The sequence below is a fragment of the Phyllobates terribilis genome, unplaced genomic scaffold, assembly GCF_046119375.1.
Source record: "Phyllobates terribilis strain yellow unplaced genomic scaffold, ASM4611937v1 Scaffold_142__1_contigs__length_4687701, whole genome shotgun sequence".
Classification (NCBI taxonomy): domain Eukaryota; kingdom Metazoa; phylum Chordata; class Amphibia; order Anura; family Dendrobatidae; genus Phyllobates; species Phyllobates terribilis.
In genome coordinates this window covers 3,495,403-3,522,879 of record NW_027362902.1, presented here as the reverse complement: position 1 = coordinate 3,522,879, position 27,477 = coordinate 3,495,403, and the positions used below count along the sequence as shown (strand labels likewise).

The following is a 27,477-nucleotide window of genomic DNA, read 5'->3' as shown; positions in this document are numbered from 1 at the left end:
TCATTTGGATTGTAGAGATTTCTTAATTTCATTGACATCCATCTGGAATAAAAATGGATAGAGAATGTTTAGAGCAACAACTGTTTCTTGTACAAAGAAAAGAAGAATCCCCTGGACCTTCAAGATAGTCCTGGACCCACCTCTGAGGCCCACCATCAAGATCCAATGGGACCACTACCTCCACCTGAGGTAAAAAGAAAGGAACTCACCGTGGGAAGCAAAAGCCCAGCGCTGACAGGAATCACTGAAGAGCAGCAGTGAGTAAACTCCCTCTACCCCGGAGCAGCACCGCACGCCTCACTAATGACACGGAGCGCCGTGCCAGCAACAGAGCGGGCAGCGCCAATGTCATTCAGAAGCCGGGCTACTTACCAGCTCAGGAGAAGTCCCTGCACTTGGAGAATCCCCTCTTGACAGACACTAGCAACGCGCCGCAATCACGCTGTTTAATAGCAGAGCTTCTGGATACTGAGCATACAGCGCAGCTCCAAGATAAATGATGACAGGCAAAGATGAGGAACTGTCTGATAATATTATTACATATACTTCCCGTACTGCCCCTATTAATATGGACACATCGTTCACATTAGGTGGATCTCATACAAGGAATAAAAGAAAGAAGCAGGCAAGTGGCATAAAGGGTAACAATGATAATAAAAAGGACTTACACTCATCTGAAACAGATGATGGTTCAGAGGACATATCTCCCAATTTGACCCCCTCTAAACATAGACCTAAAAGGGACCATACAACTTCTCCTGATATGTCTCCTATTCTGATACCCATTAATAGATATAGTGACAACGCAAACACAATTTTAATAAAAGAGAAACCTGTTAATCTTTCTCCATCAGAAAAATACTTGCTAGACCTCCATTCATCTTTCATTCAACAACTGAACATAATTATGGTCAATGGATTCCAAAGCCTAAATACAATACTGAAAAGATATTAATCAGAAAATCAATGACACAAATAAAAAAGTAAAATCCCCATATCTGGCACACAATACGCTTTGGAAAAGGATCATTGTTTACTTAAAAGCAAAGTTAAAACATTAAAATTAAAACTTACAGATTTAGAGGACCGCAACAGGCGGAACAATCTAAAATTTAGGGGAATACTTGAGAATGTTTCCCCGTCACAAATGGTTCCATATATTAAAGACTTAATATATAAAACACTACCATCGGTTCCTAATGCAGAACTGACAACAGACAGAGCCCATAGGCTACCAAAACCTAGTTTTCTGTCAGGAGACACTTCAAGAGAAGCGATTGCGAGAATACATTTCTTCCAGACTAAGGACCGGTCGCCTTCTGGACTATCTAAAGAAAAATTAATATCTACCTCCTCCTTACCAGTCAATAAAAATATTTCTGGACTTCTCAAAAGAGATATGCTAGGAAAATCCTTTGCTGGCATAACTAGCATCTTAAGAGCGAATAACATTTCGTATAGTGGTGTTTTTCTGCTAGACTCATAGTCTTCTTCAATGGAAAAGCCAACCTTATTCAAGACCCAAAGGACGGACGGAATATGTCCGAGAATGGTCACAATCCAGAACAAGGAAGAAAAGTAGACCCTCAGAGTAAATTCATTTTAAAGGTCTAACCATAAGTGGCTACATCATTATTTTATTGCGCAAATACTAGTATTTGAGATGTCCATAAGGCAGTACTTAGAGGGATCCTTATCCAACTCAATGCACAACACAAAAGGAAAACAAAAGAAAATATATAAAAAAAATCACCCAAAAGATTAGCAAGGCAGTGGCAAAACAACAACAAAATCCGACGGAAAAAAACTCACTTTGCCATAATAAGTCTTAGAGCTGAACTTAAATCCAAGATGGAATCAACTACATACACCCGCAAGCTATAGTGGAACAATTTGCTACATTTTATTCTTCCCTATACAATCTGAAAGACGATAAAGAAACTACCCAATTAAATATTAAATGAATAAATAATTTCCTTTCAGAAGAACTCCCGCAATTAAACTCAGAGCAAATTAAATGATTAAATTCCCCTTTCTCTACTAACAAAACTGATATTGACATCAAGAAATTGCAGGAAAATAAATCCCCCGGACTTGATGAATACCCACCGAATATTATAAATTATTTAGACATCATCTCTCTAACCCCCTAACTTCTGTTATATCAAACGACCAACAATGGCCTATTCTCAAATGAATCCCTAATAGCCACCATTGTTGTTATACCTAAACAAAATAGTAATTCTGAGGAGATGTCGAACCAAAGGCCGATATCTCTTCTAAATACAGACACTGAAAATATACGCTAAGCTAATATCTGAAAGATTAAACAAAATTATGCCTATACTAATTCATTCTGATAAAGTAGGGTTTTATTAAGGGAAGACAAGCCTCAGATGACACAAGAAGACTTTTAAATTTACTTATATATGTGGAAAAACAAAAATTGTCTTCCATACTACTATCTTTAGAAGCCGAAAAGACATTTGTTCGCATCAACTGGGATTTCATGGTCGCCACTTTAAACGAATTTGGATTTCAAGAACAAATTCTTAAAACTATTACTGCTCTTTATTCATGCCCTTCAGCAAAGATCCAAATTAACAATTTACTCTCTAAAACCTTTACTATTACTAATGGTAAACGTCAGGGAAGTCCATTATCTCCACCCTTATTTGATCTCATAATGGAACCCTTTGCTGAAATTACCAGAACCAACGACCTCATAAAGGGAATCCCACTTAATTTTAGACAACATGAAATTAGTTTATTTGCGGTTGACACGTTCATTTCCATTACTGACGCTATCAACTCACTAAGAGTTATTACCCAAAATATCAAAGAAATTTCAGCGGTTTCCAATTATAAAATAAATGCCAAAAAAATCAAAAATGTTAATTTTTTTCTTAGATTATCAATTTACAAAATTAATGGAAAAATCCCATAATCGCTATTTTGGAATCAAATTCACTAACCTTTTACATAAAATCCTAGATGAGAACTTAAACATATTGCAAAAGCAAATCCAAATAAGCATTGGCAACTATGATAAATCTAACACTTCGTGGATGAGTAGGAATACTATCTACAAAATGATTATACTACCAAAATTACAATATATTTTCAGAACAATTCCTATCCTAGTCCCAGAAATATGGATTAAATCTCTTCATAAACAACTGTCAAATTATAGATGGCAAAAAAAGTTTCAGAGAATTGCAAAAATGTTACTATTCAAAAATAAAAGGGGGAATTGCCCTACCAAATATCCAGGCTTCTTCTGAAGCGAATATTATTATTCAAAGCAGAAAATAGCAGAAAACGAATCAATTATAGACTTCCTCTCCCTAAAAACTTTTCATAATCTTCCAGAAGAGGAATTGTACAGCCAGACTAAAGAAAGCCTTTGTGGACTACTCTGATTCATGTTGGAGATACTGTGGACAAAAAGCCAACTTACCGTATTTTTCGGACTATAAGAAGCCCTTTTTTCCTCCAAAATTTTGGAGGAAAATGGGGGGTGCGTCTTATAGTCCAAATGTTGGAGGGGGGGGGGGTTGTATATATATGTGGGGTGTGGGGGGAGCAGCAGCGGTGGAGGAGCGGGGAACAGGAGGCAGCAGCCGCCCGCTGCAGCCTACATTGTCCCCGCTGCTAAAGAAAATGAATATTCAGTGCTCCCCACGCTCCTTACTAGCAGCACACAGTATAGACGCAGCGCTGCTCCTGCTGTTGCCAGAATTGCCTGTGCTCGCTGTTAAAGGGCATGAATATTCAACCTCTCTCCACGCCCATGGGCATGGAGAGGGGGTGAATATTCATGCCCTTTAATAAGCAGGATCACGCGGTAGCCCGGCAGCAGCAGGAGCCGCAGCGCGGCTACGCTGTGTGTCGGCTATGAAGGAGCATGAAGTCACTGCTCCCCGTGCACACAGTACCGGCATTGGGAGCAGTGACTTCCGGCAGCTGATCTCTCCTTGCGCATGGTAGTGACGCCATGCGTGGCTCACATGGAGAGATCAGAGTGGGCAGGCACGATGAAGCGCTGGAGGAGAGAAGAAAGGTGAGTAGGAGTGTTTTTTTTTTAATGTGCAGCATGATAGGGATTAGGGGTACCATGCATACTAGGATAAGGATGAGGGGGCCATACATACCAGGGTAAGGATGAGGGGGCCATACATACCAGGGTAAGGATGAGGGGGCCATACATACCAGGGTAAGGATGAGGGGGGCATACATAACAGGATAAATATGAGGGGGCCATACATAACAAGATAAATATGAGGGGGCCATACATACCAGGATAACGCTGAGGGCGGCATACATAACAGGATAAAGATGAGGGGGCCATACATACCAGGATTAGAATGAGGGGCCATACATACCAAAAGAAGGATGAGGGGTGCCATGCATACCAGGATAGGGATTAGGGGTGCCATGCATATCAGGATGGGGATTGCTGTGCCATTCATACCAGGATAGGGATTAGGGGTGCCATGCATACCAGGATAGGGATTAGGGGTGCCATGCATACCAGGACAGGGATGAGGGGTGCAATGCATACCAGGACAGGGATGAGGGGTGCCATGCATACCAGGATAGGGATGAGGGGTGCCATGCATACCAGGATGGAGGGATGCCAGGCATACCAGGATGGGGATGGGGACCACGTATAAAAGGAAGGGGAGAGACATATATACCAGGATGGGGGATATTGTCAGAATTGGGGAACATTACCCCTATACCAGTGTCAGCAGAAGACCCCCTCCCCCTTAAAAGTGCATCATGAACACATTTTTAGCTTAATTTTTTTTTTTTCCTCCTCTAAAACCTAGGTGCATCTTATGGTCCGGTGCGTCTTATAGTCCGAAAAATACGGTATTTCATATCTTTTGGACATGTTCTAAAGCTGCATTAATATGGAAAGAGATCTTTAAATTGTTGAATAAAATCAACAACTCTACAGTTAATATTTCACCACAACTAGCCCTTCTATCTCTTGACTCAAATTTACTCCCACAGAAGATAAAACATATTTCCATTCATATATTGGCTATAACAAAGCTACTTATTGAATCTAAATGGAAGTCAGTTAATGTTCCTACTATCTCAGAAATTATAGATAAAATGTTAGTTCACAATTCTTTAGAACATTCCTATGCGTTAAGAAACAGCTCTCTTAAGAAATACTATTCTATATGGTCTTTCTGGATCTGGATACTGGATACTTTTCCCTGAATAAGAATACCTCTCCAAACAAATAACATCTTTTAGCCAGAAAGTATACAAATCATTTATTATTTTAACATAATTAAACTGAAATCCTGTGATGCCATAACAAGGATTTATACTATAGATGATCTATTTTGTTTTCACCTCCCTTTCCCCTGTTTTCCTCATTCATCCTTCCCTTTTTTCCCCATCCCATTCCTCTCTCTCTTTCCTTCCTTTCTTTCCTTTCTTCCTCTCCAGCTATCCTTTTCCAGATTTTTCCTCCAAGTTAAAAGTTTTGTTAGGATGATGTAACTGTTGTAATACTACTATACTGTCTTTATCATATTTTATTTTCCCTTTCCCTTCTTTTGTAAAACATCCCTTAATAAAAAGTATATTATTGAAAAAAGACAACTGGATTTTCTTTACACCGTTTTAATGAGTAAGCCTATGATTGATGATGTACTAACAGGACTCTGAGAATTTCAGACTTTTATCATATCACTGGAACCTGTGGTCAGAGCACAACTACAGCATACATTTCCAAACTACTATTTCGGAAGGGCTTCAAGTCAAATATTGTGTACCTGTAATCGAAGACGAATCTTCTTTTCTTCATCCAGCTCGGACAGTAATTGTTTTATTTCTTTTCTAAAATAAAAATACAAGAACGATGGAATTAATTTTCTGGGGTAACCTCGAGTATACTAAACTATACTTTAAAAGGCAGCAAAGTGAAGAACAAGGACAATGAAACATGTGGAGAATCCGAATAACCAAATAGTTTGAGTAGGAATCTGACTCCTGAAATACTGCTTGGGGTAAGCTGTGCTGAGATCTGAGATGATATGTGCTCCACAGATTATCTATTTCACAGTCTTCTTTGCATATACTGAATAATACATAGGGAGAAGCATCTTATTTTCAGATAATTTTCATCTAATATATCACCCTGTGCTTATATTGGACACAGACAAATGTTCACCAGAAAAGCAACAAATGTTCAGATGACAAATGCTCATTTGCAAAAAAAACAAATATATATAAAAAAATAACAGTCAGCTGATGTGGACACATCATCCTGGGTTCCACATCGAGCCTCTTAATAATCCTAGGCCTACATATGTTTAAGCATAGAGCCCATGAATTTACTGCTTACGCATGGACCAATGTTTCAAGCCTAGTCTGGACAGGATCTGAATAATTCTGATGCTGAAGCCTCAAATTCATAGTTGAGCTCTCACCCCATTGCAAGATACCAGTGGTACAACCTACACCTACCACCTAAAAAACCCTTCATCTTTGGGTTGGAGTTTGGTTTGTTTGGCTTGCGAGACCTCTGAGGCTGGAAATACCCAAGGGGGCAGGTTCTGAGGAGACATGGCAGTGACAGTCCACAAAAGGATTACCCACTATGATGATTGTACTGGATCCCTAGGAGGAGATGCGACACAGTATTCATCTCCAGGAGAGACTCAGACAACCAAGTGAGAATCAACTGAACCAATCAGTTATGTATTTATGTGCGTCCACTATAATCACACCTAGGTCAATCCCTGCTGTGCCATAGTTACATGTGCTACCCTATCATCTCCTCTACTCTGCTGCCAGATACACCAGGCTCCTTATTGCTGGTCTGGTGATATGCTCAGTGACTATACGACCTGCTTCAGACACTACATCACATTAGCCAAGAGACTCCACTGTCTTATATTTCAATTTACTCCATCCTTCTCGCATTTTAATATGGCACTAAATATAAAGACGTTTTTGTTCCACTGACCATCCATTTAAATTATTGAAATTAATTACTTTGGTGCTACCTATCGTTGGCAAATAGAACTCACAGATTGTATAGATTATAATATATCATGCATCCCAGAATTTCACTACAAGAAAGAACTAGTCTGTCCCAAATGCTCCACCATAGTGACGTCTACAGTCACTACCATCAAGAAATCTACCCCCCCTTTGCACTCAGGCCTGAGTAATTCTAGATCAGTGATCCCCAACATTTCTTACCTTGGGAATCGCATTCAGCTCTGAGAGAGGGTCATGAGCAACAACCAGAGCCCCCCGACTAGTGACATCCAGATCCCGCTCCCTATCCCACAGTAGTTACACCCAGAGCCCCATTACTGGTATAATAACAGCCAGAACTTCCCCATAGAAATAAAACCAAGGCAGTGTGCTTACATACAGGGGTTCTCACCGCACTCATATTCGGTATTCTCGCAGCAGGCACTCCCACCACATTATTGCATCCAACTTCAAGCAACCCTTTAACTAGCAGTATCATCTTATCTCCAGTCTCATCTCCAGACTTCATTTATCTCTCCAACTCTTAAAGGGGTTGTCCACTACTAGGACTAGGACACCAGTATTGATATGGTGCAGGGCTCACGTGACATAACCGCACGAGAGCCCCAGAATGTGAGTGCCGACACCACTGGAACTGCGCCAGCACGGGAGGTGAGGACAGGGGTTTTTATTTTAACGAGGGCAAACATTCAGAGTGATAAAGGGTTGTCCTAGTAGTGGACAACCTCTTATATATGAGCATCTAGACCTGCTCTTCTGTATGGGGTTATTCACAAACGTCAGGAACTAGAGACCTGCTCTTCATATCTGTTTGTTAGACATGGTGCTAAGGCAACAAGCTGACACACAGCCGCGAGCCACACATTATAGGTCTGCGAGCCACAGGTTGGGGAGCCCTTTTCTACACCTTGTACTGTACAAGATCTCATTTTTCTTTTTCTCCTCTTAGAGCACTGTCCCAATGTTTTAGATTCCCAGTGGATCTCACTATATACCAGCAGAAGAAAGATAGGTACATTCACGGAACTTGCAAACTGGGATGTACTAAATGTAAAAAAGTATGAAAAACTATAGCAAAAATATAGTCATATAGTCACACAGTCTGAGGCTTTATTCTGCCCTGTCATAAACAGCATCTCAACTCATTTCTTTTAATGCTGGAAGCTAATAGTAAATGGACCTAAGTATACGGCTGTACATTTGCTCACTGCACCTTTAGATCCATCTAGAGAAAAGGTCCATTTTCTGAACGTATAGCAAAATTGTCTGCTTCCAATGTGCTGAATGAAGTCTTATAACATCCATTACAGGCTGTTATTAGATGAGTGTGAATAGTTTGTGTTAATTACTTCCTATTCTCTGCTAAATTGATATTTTGGAACATAATTGCAGATTTGTTTTTCGTCTTTTGCACATTCTTCTTTTAGCCAGATGGAAATCACTGACTGTGACAATTATAGTGTCTCTTAGCACCGATCTGATGAAAATAAGCTCCGACTGAATTCACGCTCAGAGAAAAAATGGTATGGATTAATTATTAAGGCGATGAAATAAACAAATACTCCATAAATAATACAATGTATCATGACATTTTAAGAGTTTCTTTCATCAGGAAAACCTGTTAGAGAGGACAACCTCCAGGGAACCTCTTTTTTGAGCCCTGACAAGCAGCGGCTCTCCATCTTGTGGACTCGGGCTATCTATGTATGACATGATAGCCATTCATTTGGTTTGCACATTATAAAAAAGTCATCCATGACATTTTTGAAACTTTACACAAAAACATTAAATCAGAACAAGTCCTTTAATTCCCGGCTGCCGGCATCTGGTATAATAAAGCTTACTTTTGCTGGTCCTTCATTGTCTCAATGATGCTTCGAAGCTCCTTGACTTGTGCCTGCAGCTCTTCTAGTGATGACTGGCCATGCTCAACTGTGTGTCTTGCATCGGAGCTACCAAAGGACGGAGAGTTTGACCTGTGACTACTTGAGGTGACAATGTGAAATGCTGATGGGGCTCCAGGAGCGCCGTGTGAGAAACTAACACTTGAAATCAAGCCTCCTGGTTTGGGGGGCAATGCAGCTCTGTTCTCTGGTACCTACAAGACAGGAATACAGCTCAGTCATAGGCAATGCTCTGATTAAAGAGAAAAAAAACACAAAAAAAACACTTTCATTTAATATTCTAATGTATACAGTGACCCCCATAGATGGTACAGAGCTGACTTGGCTAATGCAGCATAAGCTATCTATTAGATAGGGGATAAATGTAAGATTACTGGGGGTCTGTTCACTGGGACCTCCACCAGTCATGAGAACAGGGGTCTTATTTCTGCAATATGGAGCAGCAGTGCACCACAGTGTGTGACCACAGCTCCATTCACTTCTATGGTTTTGTGGAACAGCAGTATGTGTGACCACCTGTGCCATAGGCAGTCAACAGAGCGGCGGTCATGCATATGCCCTAATGCTCCATTCACATGTGAAATACAGTCCTCAGGATTGGTGGGACTCCCAGCAGTTGGACCCTGCATCATCATATAATCACCTGTTGTTTGTAGCACTGGTGTATATGACGCGCCCCTGGGCCTGTGTCGCGCTGCGTTGCGCACGCGGGAGCTTACCCGGAGCCGGATCTGTTTAGGGTTGTAGTCTCGTGGCGGTGACCCGGTCCGTGCCCAGGGAGTCAAACTGGACGGCAGTCTGTTAGCGGTAGAAAATGGTTGATGACTACGCCACCCGTTGAATGCAGCCAGGGGGCTGCTGCTGCAGGGCAGACCGCTGAGGCCGGTGGAAGGATGGTGCAGCGTGATAGTATAACCCCCAACGGGAGGGGTATGGCCTCAGGGCAGCCGACGTGGATGATGGGGGTAGCAGGAACCACTCAGAGACGGTATGGTAGCGTTCAGGGTCTTTACTGGTAACAACGATAGACCCTCCCGGAGTACTTGCTAGCGAACGGGGCCTGGTCAGTCCTTGAGCAGATGGGATCTCCCCTGGCCAGGCGTAGTTGTAGGCCTCCCAAGCTGACTGTACTCTTCTGGCTACCTTGCTAGAAGCTGATGTAAGTAGCCCACGTCCCTGAGTGTACCGTGTGGTGCTCACCCGTATGGCCGGTGACTCGGGGCCTTCTAATGGCTTCCGCTCCACGATGGCGGTGCTGGTCCCACGCGTGTGACCGGGCCTTCGGGCTTCTGGGCCAGGGGACCTGAAATCCCCTGCCTGACGGATTCTGCTGCTGGGTAGAAGTTAGTCCCCACAGCCTCGGACTCCGGGTCCGGTAAAGAATCTTCTTAGTCAGGGCGAGCTCTTTAGCTGCCAGCCCCTGACTCCTTGTGACTCTGCTGCTTCCTATGCTGCTCTTGTCTCTACTCTTCCTGGACTCACTAACCCTGCCTCAGCCCCGGGTTTATACAGGGGAAGTTCTTCCCCTCCCAAGGCTGGGCAGGAGGTGTGGCATGCACAGGATCCCTGACCAAAGGACCTCCCACCTGCTCTCAGACGTAATATCTCTATCACTGTGACAACCAGACCCCTGGGGTGTCACACTCCCCCCTAGTGAAATTTAGTACTCCGGGACTAAACACTTTTTAGAAAAATATAACAAGGTATATCAAAGAACAATAAAATGCAATAAGGAAACACAATAAGATGGTCACGGATGTCCGCAACCGGGTGCAGTCTTTGAAGAAAAGCAAAGGTGTCCATTTCACCAACACAGGGAGACGTAACCAGGTAGGGGTCTGTCCTACCCCGAGTCCTTATCAGTCTCTAGTCCATCCTGGGTTACGCTCCAACTATATACAAAGGATTCCCGGTAAATCCACCGAAGACTCCTAAAAACAACTAGAAACACAAAATTACACACAAGCAACAATAAACAGGTAAACATTGTAAAACAACTTAAACATTTAGATCCTCCAACGTGCGGGTAACTGGCCTCTAGTGGCCCTAGTGGACCTACGGAGCTGACTGTCTGGCCCTGAACTACAGGGTGTAGGAGCTGTCAAGGGTAAACTGGGCAGCTGTCTACCGGCTCTTTGTCTCACTAGGGGTACGGCAGGCTCACTATAAGCAGAGGGTGGATTCTCCTGTTCCGCTTGGGTGGAGTCTTCTGCCTCCTGGACCGGCTGCTCTTCCAGCTCTACCCGTTGCTCCGTAGGTTCTTGGGATGATGGTTGGAGGAAGGTGAGTACGGGTACCACAACTGCACCATTGACTTGAGTCCAAGACCGAGGGAAGTCCCCGAGCACGGTACTAACCATATCTTCCCTTTCTTCCACGGGTCGATGGTCTTCCTGTTCCTCCTCAGGGTTCCTCAGTTGTTCGGGGCACTTCTTCAGGTGGTCCCGGGATACAATGGCTGTGGTTTCCCCTCCGTCTTTACTGATGGTACAGACCTTCGGGTTCTCGTGGCTTGAGGGCAGTACGGTGTACGGGTCCTTCTCCCACTGGTCGTCCAACTTGTGGAGCCGTCTCTTCCTCTTCAAGACCTGCTCTCCGGGTACCAGGGGAACAGCGGGAGCATACTGGTTGTAAGTCTTCTCTTGTCTTTCCCTAGCCTGACAGAGACTTCGCTCCACGCTCTCCTGTACTTTCCGGTACTGCTGCTGCCTCTCTGTGTCCCAGTCTGTTTCTGGTGAAGTGTCCTCGGGCGTCAGGACTCCCATTTCCAGGTCAACAGGTAACTTACCAGGTCTTGCCCTCATTAGGTAAGCCGGGGTACAGTTGGTGGAACCTACCGGGATGTGGTTGTATAGGTCCACCAGATCGGGCAACTTCTCAGGCCACAGACTGCGTTCTTCCAGGGGCAACGTTTTTAGAAGATCCATTACCACCTGGTTCATTTTCTCACAAAGTCCATTAGTTTGCGGATGGTAGGGTGTCGTCCTTATCTTCCGGCAGCCATACAGATTGCAGAATTCCTGGAAGACCTCCGCTTCAAAGGCAGGTCCCTGGTCCGTCAGCACTTGGTCCGGGTACCCGTGTGGACGGCAAAAGTGCTGCTGGAAGGCTCTAGCTGCTGTTCGAGCCGTTAAGTCCTTGATGGGGACGACAACCAGAAACCGGGAGTAATGATCCACGATGGTTAACGCGTAGACGTAGCCACTTCTGCTGGGGGTCAGTTTTACATGATCCAAGGCTACCAGTTCCAACGGTTGCCGGGTGACGATGGACTGCAGGGGAGTCTTCTGGCTGGCCCGGTCCTTCCTTCTCAGATTGCACGGGCCACAGTCTCTGCACCACTTCTCGATGGTTCCCCTCATGCCTACCCAGTGGAACCGCTCGCGCAGCAGGAACTCCAGCTTTTTCCACCCGAAGTGTCCAGCTCCGTCGTGGTATGCCTCCATCACCATGGCTGCGTCTCTTCGTGGCACCACTACTTGCCAGAGTAGTTCATGCGTCCTGGAGTTAACCATTCTGCGGCACAACTTCCCCTTGTAAAGGAACAGTCGACTCTTCTCTGCCCATAGTTGTTTGGCTTCCTCTGGAGCGTCTGATTCCAGGCTAGCCTCCGGGCGAGTCAGCATCTCCTTCACCAGTCGGACGGCAGGGTCGCTGTCTTGCGTTTCCGCCCAGTTGTAGTGAGGTAAGGGGTTCAACGTAGCAGCCTGCTTACTCCTTACCCGGTGGGAATACTGGATTGTCCCATGACGGTGGAACGCAGGGAGTTCAACTTCTTCCAGTCCCTCCGGATCTTCTCCTCCGTCCGGCAGGTTGGGCATCCTGGACAGGGCGTCCGCGTTGGTATTGGAGCGCCCTGCCCGGTATTTAATTGTGAACTCGTAGTTGGACAGACGGGCCATCCACCTCTGCTCCAGGGCACCGAGTCTTGCCGTGTCCAGGTGTGTCAGCGGGTTGTTATCCGTGTATACGGTGAACCGGGAAGAAGCGAGGTAATGCTTAAAGCGCTCGGTGACTGCCCATACCACGGCCAGGAACTCTAGCTTAAATGAGCTATAATTCTCGGGATTCCTTTCGGTGGGTCGCAGTTTTCGGCTGGCATAGGCGATTACTCGCTCTTTCCCCTGCTGAATCTGGGACAGTACGGCTCCTAGCCCGATGTTACTGGCGTCGGTGTAGAGGATGAAGGGCTGGCTATAGTCCGGATACGCCAAGATTTAATCCCCCGTGAGGGCCATCTTCAGCTGGCGGAAGGACTCTTCCTCTAGCTCTTCCCATTTGAAGGGCGGCTTCTGGTTCTTGGCCTTCCGGGACTGGCCTATCAGGAGGTCCTGCATAGGCGCCGCCTTTTTGGTGAAACCGGGAATAAACCTTCGGTAGTAGCCTACCAACCCTAGGAACTGCCGCACTTCTTTTACGCTGGAAGGGCTTGGCCATCCTTTGATTGCGGTGATCTTATCGGGGTCGGGAGCCACTCCGTCAGCGCTCACCACGTGTCCCAGGTATTGCACCTTTGGTTTCAGGAGGTGACACTTGGAGGGTTTCACCTTTAGGCCGTAACTCGCCAGAGCTTCGAACACCTCCGCCAGGTGTTTCAGGTGGTCCTCATAAGTTTTGGAGTATACGATGACATCGTCCAGGTACAACAGGACCGTCTCGAAGTTTCTGTGGCCCAGACAGCACTCCATTAATCGTTGGAAGGTTCCTGGGGCGTTGCAGAGTCCGAACGGCATGCAGGTGAACTCGCTAAGTCCCATCGGGGTGGTGAATGCGGTCTTCTCCCGGTCCGCCTCTGCTACAGGAACCTGCCAGTACCCGCTAGTGAGATCCAAGGTAGAGAAGAAGTTAGCAGATCTTAAAGCAGCCAATGACTCCTCTATCCTTGGTAAGGGGTACGCATCCTTGTGTGTGATACGGTTGATTTTCCGGTAATCTACACACATCCTCATGGTGTTGTCTTTCTTTTTGACTAAAACTAGTGGGGCTGCCCAGGGGCTACAGCTATCCCGGATTACCCCAGCCTCCTTCATGTCTCTAAGCATCCCCTTGGCGTGTTGGTAATGTGCAGGGGGTACGGGTCGATACCTCTCTTTTATGGGAGGATGATCTCCCGTGGGGATGCGGTGTTCTACCCCCTTGACTCGCCCGAAGTCTAACGGGTGTTTACTAAACACTCTCTCATACTCTTGAACCACCCGATAGACTCCTTGTTTCTGGTGTGAGGGAGTGGAGTCAGTACCCAGATGTAGTTGCTGACACCAGTCCTCCATGTCTTTCTTAGAGCCGTTACCTTCCTCCGGGTGAGATGGAGGCAAGGGTTCCACAGATTGTATAGAATTTTGATTAGTGGTATATAATTTGGCTAGCGTGGCATACCGGGGCAGGTACACTTCCCTCTCCCCGATATTTATTATGCGAACGGGCACCCTCCCATGGCGTACATTGACCACCCCCCGTGCTGTCAAAATGGTGGGCCTACTGTCTGAGTAAACTGGTTCTACCATTGCCTGGTAATCTCTACCTCTCAGACCAATAGCTGCCCGGCACCAAATCATCATTTCACTTTTTGGGGGCATGGCAATAGGAAAAGGGTCACACATTCTTACGCTACCAATCTCACCGCCGGAGAGTTCCACTTGTTGCCGTTGCATCAGTGCCCGGATCTCTTTCTGGAGCACCCGCTGCTCGCCGGAGCTGGCATTCTTGGCAACCTGCTGTAAAAGGAAAATCACCTCTGCAAGACAATTTTCAATTACATTAGTTCCTAGAGTTATTTTTGGGTGACTCTCATGTTTGTCAATATCTACAATGATCAGTCCCTGTGCGGCCAGTTCGACTCTACCAATTTTGATGGTCACCTCTTTAAATCCGATCTGTGGCACGGGCTGACCATTGCTGGCGATGATACTCAAGTCGTCGTCAGGGTAGCGGGTAATATCCGAGTCATTCCAGTACTGCTTGAAGAGCACGTACGGGATGGTGGTGACCTGTGACCCGGTGTCCAGTAGGGCACTCATGGGAATGCCATCCAGTACCACAGGCAAGACTGGACGTCCTCCCACATATCTGTCGCGCCAGTTCGATGGGCCTGGTGATCTTTTTCCTGGGGGTTGGCCCTCTACCCCAGGTTGTGCCCGTTTAAAGAACAGTACCTTTCCATATGTCCGGGTTGATTGCAGCGGCGGCAGATGGGTCGTCCGTCCTCGCTGTATCGGTCACTGGGTCTTCCTCTGGCCGGTGGGGTCCTCCTTGGTCGACGCCACGGGATGTCCTCCGGTCCGGATGCCAGCTGGATCTTCCCTGGAGTGGAAACCTGTAAAGACTGCACAGTTCGGGTTAGCGCAGCAACGCTTTTAGCTAGCTCTTGGACCTGATGGTGTAGGTCTGGAGCCGGGTCATTGTCCAAAGCCTGCGCATCAGCTCCCACAGGCCCTGCTGACAAGGGCGCCGCCTCCTGGTAGTAAGTGGTAGTGGGGCGTCTGTGGGTCACAACGCCACCTGGTGCCGGTTCTCGGAGCACCCGGATGGCTCTGTCCTTGAACTGTGCAAATTCTAGATGAGGGTCCTGTAAGGCCATTGCCCGCAACTGGGTGCGGTGGGCATTGCAATATAAACCCTCTATAAATTGTTCGGTCAACAGCCTGTCCTCGTTTCCCACTCCATTAGGGTCGGTCTGCTTAATGGCCCTCAGGGCCTCTTGTAGGTTGAGTGCATAGTCCCTTATACTCTCATGCGCTCGCTGCTTGCACCCGTAGAATCTAAGTTTAATCTCGGCTGAGGTGCGGGTATCAAAGGTGTCCTTCAGCCGGGTTAGTATCCCTGCGACAGTCTTCCTCCCAGGTGGCCAGGATTTTACTTCCCTTTTGGCTGCCCCAGTTAGTTGGGCCACCAGGATGCTCACTTTTTGCTCTTCTGTGAGGGGGTACACCTGGAAGAGGCTATCCAGCTTTTCTCTAAAGTCATGCAGGGTATGTGACTCCCCTGAGTACTGGGGTAGCCAAGCTGCTCCCGGGATATAGGGCATGGTGAAGGGCATAACTGCAACAGCGGTAGCGCTGGCGGGGGTTGAGGCAGTGGAGCTCCCCTCCGTATCCGACATCTTCCTCCCCCCTAGTGGACCGTGGCCTACCTTGCGATGATCCTGTTCCGTAGGCCGCGGCTCCGCAGTGGATCGTCAGGGTTGAGGACCTTCCGTCGCGCTCCTGTGACGTCGGCGTCTGCTGGGCTCCTTCCAGGACCTTACGCAACGTCCGGACGTGAGGCGGGGCTTCAGTTCTCGCGCGCTTTCGGAGTCCACGCCCCTCTTCTTCCCGCGCGGCGTCCTCAAGATGGCGTCGGATGGCGGGAAACTTCACCGATGGCGGGAAGAAGGCTGAAGATGGCGCCGGATGGCGGGAATCTTCACCGATGGCGGGAATCTTCACCACTGGTAAGTTTGAACAGTCTTTGCTTTTCAGGCACGCAGTACCCGGTGGTTGCGGGCACGTGATCCTGCCGACTACGCCAAAGTTGACGCGCCCCTGGGCCTGTGTCGCGCTGCGTTGCGCACGCGGGAGCTTACCCGGAGCCGGATCTGTTTAGGGTTGTAGTCTCGTGGCGGTGACCCGGTCCGTGCCCAGGGAGTCAAACTGGACGGCAGTCTGTTAGCGGTAGAAAATGGTTGATGACTACGCCACCCGTTGAATGCAGCCAGGGGGCTGCTGCTGCAGGGCAGACCGCTGAGGCCGGTGGAAGGATGGTGCAGCGTGATAGTATAACCCCCAACGGGAGGGGTATGGCCTCAGGGCAGCCGACGTGGATGATGGGGGTAGCAGGAACCACTCAGAGACGGTATGGTAGCGTTCAGGGTCTTTACTGGTAACAACGATAGACCCTCCCGGAGTACTTGCTAGCGAACGGGGCCTGGTCAGTCCTTGAGCAGATGGGATCTCCCCTGGCCAGGCGTAGTTGTAGGCCTCCCAAGCTGACTGTACTCTTCTGGCTACCTTGCTAGAAGCTGATGTAAGTAGCCCACGTCCCTGAGTGTACCGTGTGGTGCTCACCCGTATGGCCGGTGACTCGGGGCCTTCTAATGGCTTCCGCTCCACGATGGCGGTGCTGGTCCCACGCGTGTGACCGGGCCTTCGGGCTTCTGGGCCAGGGGACCTGAAATCCCCTGCCTGACGGATTCTGCTGCTGGGTAGAAGTTAGTCCCCACAGCCTCGGACTCCGGGTCCGGTAAAGAATCTTCTTAGTCAGGGCGAGCTCTTTAGCTGCCAGCCCCTGACTCCTTGTGACTCTGCTGCTTCCTATGCTGCTCTTGTCTCTACTCTTCCTGGACTCACTAACCCTGCCTCAGCCCCGGGTTTATACAGGGGAAGTTCTTCCCCTCCCAAGGCTGGGCAGGAGGTGTGGCATGCACAGGATCCCTGACCAAAGGACCTCCCACCTGCTCTCAGACGTAATATCTCTATCACTGTGACAACCAGACCCCTGGGGTGTCACATATACAGACAGAAAAGGGCCCGGGTACAAGAACAATATATGGGCCCTTTGCAGTCCAAGAGCTCCTAAGAATGCAAAATTGCACCTGCTTTGGAGGTAGAAATGGGCCCCCTTATCTCTTGGGCCCCTGTGCGGCCCCATAGGTTGCACCAATGATATGTCCGCACCTCGTTTGTAGGATAATTCCTTTGAAGGAGTTGTCCCAAGTAGCAAGTTACCACCTATGTACAGGATTTGAATGATGGCTGTGCATGTGCACTGCTGCTCCATTCAATTTCTATGGCCTGCCAGAGTTCCACAGACAATGAATGGAGTGGTGCTGTGCTCATATCTTGAGAGTGTGGTAATCACAGCAGTGGGACCTCAAGCAATCTGCAATAGAGATGATCAAAAAGATTTGCGGGATCCTTGTTCAACGACTACTTCAGTAGTCAATGGCCGCCGGAGCAGAGCTCTGTGAACCTCCTTTTAACGGCCAGGATCCCTGGTGCTTGTTCTGATCGGCAGGCCTGGCTAAGTGTCATGTGTGCGTTGTACCAGAACAATGACAGTGAGCCAGGCCTACGGATCAGAAGAGACACTGGGAACACCAGCAGGTAGGAGGAGGTTCACAGGGCTCTGCTCTGGCAGCCATGGACTACCAATATGGCAGCTGGACTAGGGTCCTACAAATCTTTTTGATAATTTCTAATCAACAAATTATCACCATTCCATGCATGTATGGGTAATAACTTAGTCAAGTTGGACAATGCCTTAAAGCATGCAATCTATGATAAACTGGTAAAAATCTACTTCTAGAAAAAGGTTTTCCCACAATTACTTATTTAGCTTTTATAAGGGAAGAGAGTACACCCGTGACATTAGGGACCATCAGCGCAGCAGGAAATAGAGCAGCTACAGTAGGCAGCTATATTGCTATACTCCCCGATAAGCATGGATCATCTACACCTTTCCTCCATGGTAAGATTACACATTGACTTTTAACCCTCCCAGTCCTAATTGTATTGATCCACAACAGAGAGCACGCTCCCCTTACTTACCTGTGATGTAAGACTACGTGGGGCTTTCTTGGATGAGTCTATAGGTCTCTGTGACAGGTGATTGATATCATCCTTGTCATCTTCTGGACTTGGAGAGTCAAAGAAATCAGGACTGGAAAGGGAGGACTACAAAAGATCGTAGTGAATAAAAGTATACTGATTGTAACAATATTTCCTACATGACAAGAAGATGCGTAATAAGCCAGCCATCTCCATTCTTACCAGCACAGCTATAAAGAGACTCTTGACCGTGTACGGCCAACCCGGGTTCCATTGTTCACATTCCCCCTCCCCTTTTCACCCATACCAAATAAAACACTGCACCTGTAATTTTCTCTTTGGATGAATTTGGCCACAACCCCCCCACCCGCCACAAACGAACAGCCCTGACCACCTCAGGCTCGTGAGCGCCCCAACACCGCCAAAGCCCTTTCAATCCCGCCTTGTATGGCCAATGCCCATAAATCGATGCGTATATCATTCAAATGCACGCCATCCTTTGCCCAAAATTCTCCAACTCCCGCTTCCAGATCAAGATGCCGTACGCTTACTCCCCCATTCCTGTTAACAAAAGCTGATATGGCTCTGTTCAACTTTATACGTGCCCTATTAATTCCCTTCAATGATCTGGCCTCCCTCCATGTTTTTCTGGGCACCACCTCAGACCAAACAGTCAACACCTCAGGAAACGATCTCCATAGCCTTAAAAGATCAATTTTAATGTCCCTCATCAATTCCCTGACCGGTCGAGCCCCCAAATCATTCCCTCCCATGTGCAGCACTAAAATATCCGATGCCTGATCCAAATGAGCTGCTTTATGGAACTCTGGCAGTACTCTTCTCCACACCATCCCTCGGAAACCCAACCACAGAACCACGGCTTGCTCTCGGCTGAAGCCCAATTGCCTACCGTCGGGCCTCACGTCCGCCCGCAGTGCCCCCCAGTGGACAAAAGAGTGCCCCATAATCCACACTAACAACGGGACTCCACCTGCAACAAGACAACCAAAAATATTTAAAACCAAAAGATAATTACATTAGACCGAATGCCTAATTCCTTACATAAGACAGGTATCGATCGGAACTCCATCTCCCAATGCGTTTTATCACTTCCTTGCCTAACCCCAAACCATCCGCTTCCGATGACGTGCCAATTCTGAAGGAATGTGACCCATATACCTCAGGGCTAAGGCCCAACTCAGCAATACCCTTCTTAAACACTGCTATAAACTGGAAACGCGATAAAAATTCACCATTTTCATGACACAATAATGGGCCCTTCCTCCCTGACCAAACCTGCCAGTAAGCCATTAAACATGTCCTAGGACAAATCAAAGATCCCTTAACCTCACCTAAGACCACACGTTTTCCTCTGCCCAATTGATCTGTCATCCCCCGTCTTATCCAAAATTCAATGCCCCCATCTCGACCGCTCATATCCTCAGCAAACAAACCCCCAACCTTATTCTTGCTTAGTGCCACCAATTCACCTACCCTTAGTGCACCAAAAAATGCCAAAGCAAAAGCCAATCTAAACAATGTGGCCTCGAAAAATGAACAACAAATCCTATCCATTACCAAACCCAAACGTTCCAAGATACTAAAGGTTACCGGCCTACGTTTATCCAACACTTTACCTCCTTTCCTAAAGCCCTTCAAAGCTTGCTTCACCAAAAAGGCCTTCGTAACATCCTTCGTACCCAGCAATTTAAAACCAAATGCTAATCCTGCCACAAACTTGCCAACTTTTGAAATCGACTATCCGCTCTCTGCCGCCCTTTCCCAGCAGAAACAACACAGCCGTCTCTCTATCTACCTCACTCTCCACTCCACCCCACTCCCGAATCCAACTTTGCCATACTCGCAACGATGCCTCGTATGATGCCCAGGTCTGCCTTGTGATAGACTCTTGTATTAACCGTCCCACTCCTCCATAACCATCTGCCATAACCGCGAAGGGCATTCTTGACCCACGTCCTCTGCCTCTGGTGCTAGTGCCCGAAAACGATCCCACTGAAAACGAGACAAGGCATCTGCTATGGAATTTTTTACACCTGGCACATGGACTGCTGTAATCCAAGCATTCAACTTAAGACAACAAAGTACAAGTTCCCTCAGCAACCTAATCACAGGCGGCGACAAGGCCGACAAACTGTTGATGACCGATACAACTCCCATGTTATCGCAGTGAAACCGAATTCTCCTGTTGGCAAAACACTCCCCCCAAATATTCACCGCCACAACAATAGGAAACAACTCCAAAAATGCCAAGTTCCTCGTAAGACCCCTCTCTTTCCACAAATTCGGCCACTCACCTACACTGCACCGCCCTTTCCAGTATGCCCCATAACCAGCACCTCCTGCAGCATCCGTAAATATCTCACAATCATAACTGTTCAAAAACTCCTCCTGTATTAACGATCTTCTGTTATAATTTTGCAGAAACAACTTCCAAACTTTCAGATCCTCCTTGTGTTCTTTATTTAAGCGAATAAAATGATGCGGAGCCCGCACTCCTGCTGTTGCTCCAGCCAACCTGCGACAAAATATTCTACCCATTGGCAAAATCCTGCCCGCAAAATTCAAACGCCCTAACAGTGATTGTAACTCCTTCAGTGTCACCTTGCGCAATCTCCCGATCCTATCGACCTCCTGTTTAAGCAAAATCAATTTATCATCTGGTAACCGACACTCCATCCTTTCAGTATCAATTACAATGTCCAGGAAACTTAGGGTTGTGCAAGGGCCTTCCGTCTTTTCTACTGCCAAAGGTACGCCAAAATGCTCTGCCTCCCACTCCATAGTACCTAACAAATTCCTACACAACAATGATTGCGGGGGACCTATAAACAAGAAGTCGTCCAAATAATGAATGACCGACTTCACAGAAGCCAGGTCCTTCACTACCCATTCCAAAAAACTACTGAAAGTTTCAAACAAAGAACACGAAATTGAACAACCCATTGGCAAACATCTATCAACATAATACTCCCCTTCCCAAAAACATCCCAACAACGGGATGCTATCCGGGTGAACTGGCAACAACCTAAAAGCAGACTCAATATCAGTCTTAGCTAGCAACGAGCCTGGCCCATACCTCCGTACCCATTGTGCCGCCGCATCAAAAGATGTATATTGGACCGAACACAACTCCTGCGCAATGCCATCATTCACTGAAAGCCCTTTAGGGTATGACAAATGCTGAATCAAGCGAAACTTATTCACCTCTTTCTTGGGCACAACTCCTAACGGTGAAATAATCACCTTGTTGCTAGGCAATTCCTGAAACGGTCCCGCCATCCTGCCCAATTCAACCTCTTTAGCTAACTTCGTCTTAACCACCTCTGGATAACGGTGAGCCGACATTAAATTTTTAACCGAAAAAGGGACTACATGATCAGGAGCTGGTATTCTAAAACCATCCAAAAACCCATCCTCAATAACTTTAGCCTTCAACTGATCCGGATACCTATTTAGAAAGGGGGCCATCGCGTGAACCCTCACCGGAGTAACCCCCTTGACCGGTAACCACCGACGGCTTTCCTTTTCCTCTCTTAAAGCATTTTGATGCTCTATGTGAGCTTCCATTACAATGGGAGCACACATGCTTGAATTTACAGGAGTTCCCGTACTTGCATTGGCCATCATTAAATTGCCAGCAAGTTCCCGCTTCCTTTTTAATGTTTTGCGCCCCCTTACTACCTCCCCCATGTCCCGCTGATTGATTCCCGCTACTGTTGTTCCCATGAAAGGACTGCCCATACCTCACTGGAGCCATAACCCTCAACCACAACCCAATGTCTTTCTGATCCCATCTGATCTCCGGTCGGACTGCTTTTCTCTGCCGAAATTGCTCATCATATCTTAACCACGCCTGACCCCCGTAAGTCCTCTGGGCCTCCCCGATAGCATCAAGCTAGCAGAATAAGCCTGAGCAATTATCAGGAGCTTTCTCCCCAATAACACTAGCCAATATTGCGAAAGCCTGTAACCAATTTACAAACGTCTGAGGAATCAACCTCCACCTACGCTTCTCCTCCTCCTCTTTTCTACTCTCATTCCTTTTTCCCTTATCCAGGTTAAACTTTTCCAATGGAAGAAGGGAAAAAATCTCTACGTACTCATCCCGCCAAATTTTTTCCTTTACCTCTTTTTTTAGGTGTGCCCCCAACGGCCCCTCAAAGCACACATAAACTTCCCCTTTTGCCCTATCGCCCAGTCTTACATTATCCGCCTTGTCCTTTTCTGTCTGCACACAAACCGATACCCCAGAAGGTATAATGTCTGCACTGACCCCCGACCTGCCCATCTCGCTTCCCACCTGCAAAGACACCGGTTGACTAGGCACCCACGTCGCTGCCGCGGATGCCAATCCACCCTGATTAACTCCCCCCACTATCTATTCTAGCCAAAAATTGCGACATATTAAACAAAATGTCTCTAAGACCCATTATATCAGACCCGCAACCTCCCCTAATATTTTGCCCGCTGGGCCCCGCCGACTGCCTATCAACTCCCTCATACAGTAATGACCCAGCGGGCGACAAACAAGACATAGAAGCAAACTCACCCAGCTGCGCAGGTGCTGTGTCCCTGCCAGCCAAAATTCCTGTGTCCTGCCGACGCCTGGATTCACCTCTATCCTCCCCACTCTCCGATCCGTCCGACTCCTGCTGCAGCGCAAGGCCCGCGCCCCTGTCCTCCTCGTCACCAGGGGGGACCTGAGCACTCGCCGCCGTCTGCGCTGCTCGTCCTCCGTCAATCCTGGCTCTGGTCCTTCCTGCAGTCCGTGACCTTCCTTGATTTCCAGACCCCGACTCTCGTGTCCGGCCTGTCGTGTTCCAAGTTTGACTGCCAGGCATCCCAGTGCTAATGCCCGCCGCTCCACCGCCTTGAATGTGTTGCATCGAGCCAGGCAGCAGATCTTCAAATTGCCGCTGCCTGCCCGTGAAATTCTGCTGCTGCATCCCTGTCCCATTGTTTCTAGCAGGCACCCCGACTGGAGCATCGCCACGTGTACCTGCCGTGCAAATGATCCTTCTGCTGCTCCCCCCGCTACGCGTCCTCTGTGGTCACGGCGCTTTGAATTGGTGCCTTTTCTTGAACTGGGGGGCATGTGCATATCTCCGTCGAAGACTTCCTGAGTAGCCCCGTCACGTGATGCCGGTTCCGGAAGTGACGTTGCTAGCACTTCCGGTGATGTCCTGCCCACCGGAAGCTGACGTGGCTGTATCGTGGGCATTGCTTCTGGCGCGGCCCGGGCCCTGGTATTGCGGCGTGACACCGGAGCAGGCTGCAGCACAGCCGACCGGGTTCTTTCAGTTGAGGACTGCGATACACTGCAGATGGAGCCCGCAGGGCGGCTAGGCGGATTCCTGCCGCGGCGGGCATGCTGACGGGGAGTTCCAACAACACGCTCACCGGACGCAGGGTCCCCTGAGGGGCTCCGCGGCCTGCGCCTGCTGCCCGCACTAACCGTGTCCGGAGAAATCCTAACGGGGGGCCTCGTCCTCCTGCTGGCCCTTCCAGATCTTGATGGAGGTGCTTCTGCCCCATCACTCCCCAGCAATCCAGACAGCTGGGACTCCAGCCACCCTCCACTTCTGGATCTTGCAGCCTCCCTCAGTCTTGCGCTCAAGGAATCTACAGTTTCCATATTCTTGGTAAGTGTCTTCACACAAAAGGACTTTCTCCATTGTTCTTGTCTCTGGGACTTTTCCAATGCTTTCTTCTCTGAACTGACCGTTTCTCACCCCACCCTTTCTGCTTTATCTATCCCCCCCCCCCTCAAATGCCCGCCCTTCAACCTATATCCAATCCCTATCCTTTTAAGTTCAAATTACACCCTCCTGTCCCCTCCCGGTCATGTGGGGCTTCCATCTAGGTTCCTTGCCTCCAGCCCCCTTCTTTAGTGAAAATGAATTGACTAGAGAACAACACTAATATGTTAGCTAAGTGCTGTGTTGCGCTTTTTATTATAGTCTACCCTTTGGGACCATTTGAGTTTCCTCCATCCCCAGCTTCCTTCTTATTTTCACAGCATTAAAGTGAAGGTGCCGCAGTTGGTTTTTTTTTGTATTCATTTTTTGTTTCATCTGGTCTTATCCTTCAGTCACCTCCAGAACTGCACTCACTATTCTGCTGTTACATCTTGTCTTATCCTCCAGAGCTGCGGTCACTATTCTGCTGTTACATCTGGTCTTATCCTCCAGTCACCTCCAGAGCTGCACTCACTATTCTGCTGTTACATCTTGTCTTATCCTCCAGAGCTGCGGTCACTATTCTGCTGTTACATCTGGTCTTATCCTTCAGTCACCTCCAGAACTGCACTCACTATTCTGCTGTTACATCTTGTCTTATCCTCCAGAGCTGCGGTCACTATTCTGCTGCTACATCTGGTCTTATCCTCCAGTCACCTCCAGAGCTGCGGTCACTATTCTGCTGTTACATCTGGTTTTATCTGCCAGAGCTGCGGTCACTATTCTGCTGTTACATCTGGTCTTATCCTTCAGTCACCTCCAGAACTGCACTCACTATTCTGCTGTTACATCTTGTCTTATCCTCCAGAGCTGCACTCCCTATTCTGCTGTTACATCTGGTCTTATCCTCCAGTCACCTCCAGAGCTGCGCTCACTATTCTGTGTCATCATGTAACAGAATAGTGAATTCTGATCTGGAGGTGACTGAAGAATAAGACAGCACGTCTTATCCTTCAGTCACCTCCAGAACTGCAGTCACTATTCTACTGTTACTTGTCACTGGTACCTAATCCATAACATGAGAGGTCACATGACCAGCGACCCTTTATATTTGCATTAATAATGAAAATGCAAATTACTAAATAAAACTGAAACATTTAAATACATTATATACAAAATAAATAGTAAGAACACAAGGACAATATTCAGTCCAGGCCTGGGCCGCAGAGCTGACGCTCTAATATCAGACCTCAGTGACCGCTCTGTACTATATACTCCTGTATATCCAGGCCTGGGCCGCAGAGCTGACGCTCTAATATCAGACCTCAGTGACCGCTCTGTACTATATACTCCTGTATATCCAGGCCTGGGCCGCAGAGCTGACGCTCTAATATCAGACCTCAGTGACCGCTCTGTACTATATACTCCTGTATATCCAGGCCTGGGACGCAGAGCTGACGCTCTAATATCAGACCTCAGTGACCGCTCTGTACTATATACTCCTGTATATCCAGGCCTGGGCCGCAGAGCTGACGCTCTAATATCAGACCTTGCTGCATAAGGATCTGCATGTAGTTGTGTGCTGGTATCACTATGTGTCTACGGCTGTGTGCACACATAGCGTTTGAGAGTTTTTTCCGCGTAGATTACGCAGCGCAAAGACTTGAAAAACGCTAGTATATATGCCCCCCATGGTCCCCTATGTGAGAACGCAAGTCATGAGCACATGCTGTGTATTATCACTGCGTAAAAACACGTAGCATGTCCATTAATTTTGCGGTTACGCGGAGTAATCGCCGCCTTATGCGTATGTCCATGCCCACCATGTGTATATTGTGCGCTTCAATATGTGTATGGTACCCGGGTCTGGAGGAGAGGAGACTCACCTCCAGGCCCAGGTACCATAGAACCTGTTGTAAAAAAATAATGAAAATAATAAATATCAATATACTTACCCTCTGTCAGCCCACAATCTCCTCACCGCCGCTGCCTCCGAACCCAGAGATGCATTGCGGCAATGGCCTGCGATGACGCTGCGGTCATGTGACCGTGAGGTCCTCACAGGTCCTGCTGCTCTGTATCTATGGGAACAAAGCTACCGGGGAGGAGCGGTGAGGAGACTTATTATTTTTTACATGCATATGCAGCATCAATAGTAAAAAGTTGGTCACACTTGTCAAGCACTATGCAGTGTGACCAACCTGTCAAGCACTTTTCCAAGTGATGCTAATATCGCTTGGAAAGCTCTTGACAATGTGCATGCTAAAATGCATGCAAAAACGCTGGATTTGCGCTTGTGTTTTGCAGGAAAACGCATGTGAATTAGGCTTGTGCTTTCCCGCAGCAGGGGGATGCGGACATGATGCAGAAATTTCTGCTTAATTTACGCAAAGTGGGCACATAGCCTAATATCAGACCTTGCTGCATAAGGATCTGCATGTAGTTGTGTGTTGGTATCACTTTGTGTCTACAACAAAATGGCTCCTCACTGTGAGAGATCCTAATTCCTAAACTTCATTGTCTCTTATCCATTTGTAAACACCCAGAAAGGGAGGGGGGAGGAGGAGACATCAGACATGGAGCAAATCCAGCCCAGATTTTCAGCAGTCGTAATGCATGCCAGCTCTACACAAGGTTTTCATGCCAAATTTCAGTAGCGGCTCCCCCTAGTGTTTCAAAGTGGAACATGTCAAACTTTTTAAATTATTTTTCATATTTTACTCCATTAAAAAATAAGATAATATTGGAGAAACGAATCAAAACAATAATACTTTACGTTTTCGCAAATGTTGAAAAAAATTTTTTTTTGATGGCACCTTCCCTTTAAGGCATCTGTACTCATGAGAAGTCTTTACACTCCTTGAAAATTGCACGTGTCTATACATTTACCAGCTGGGTTCAGGAGAGTGACGACTTATAACCAGGACAAACAGAATAATGAGAAGAATGTGTAAGGCTGGGTCTGTCAGTGGTGTAAAGTGATCCCTGCCGCTCAGGTCTCCTATTCTGTAGGACACTTCTGTAGATTGCATTATAGGCCGTCCCTTAGTCATGAGCAGCATTTAGTTGTGTGGAGCATGAATTGCGGCACATACATACGACGTCAGAGACTGGGAAGGTGGACGTCTCCCGCTGGATTTAGGCCTTGAAGCAGTAGGAGGACTAAGTTTCTCTCCAGTTGACACAAGGGAATCAAAGCCTTCAACATCTAACAGATAAAATACAGATATGGCAACAAATCTATCAACTAAGTGACATCTCTTTCTCTTCAAGTTGGATACGGTCAAACAGCTTCTCTGTCTTATACACGGCCAT

General features: G+C 47.4%; 1 protein-coding gene across 1 annotated transcript; it reads right to left on the bottom strand.

Moving 5' to 3' along the window:
• Positions 1-27,477, bottom strand: LOC141205568 (SH3 domain-containing kinase-binding protein 1-like). Its single transcript, XM_073664137.1, has 6 exons — positions 27,444-27,477; positions 27,258-27,370; positions 18,464-18,589; positions 8,880-9,133; positions 5,802-5,865; positions 1-42 (listed from the first exon to the last, which is right to left on the bottom strand). Exons 1-6 carry the CDS (start codon positions 27,475-27,477, stop codon positions 1-3), a joined length of 633 nt encoding a protein of 210 aa, XP_073520238.1.

Coding starts and splice junctions, on each gene's coding strand:
- LOC141205568 (XM_073664137.1), bottom strand. CDS start 27,477: ATGGCCGTGTATAAGACAGAGAAGCTGTTTGACC. Junction 5,866..8,879: donor ACAATGAAGGACCAGCAAAA/GTAAGCTTTATT, acceptor TTTTTATTTTAG/AAAAGAAATAAAACAATTAC. Junction 43..5,801: donor AGATTCGTCTTCGATTACAG/GTACACAATATT, acceptor TTTTTATTCCAG/ATGGATGTCAATGAAATTAA.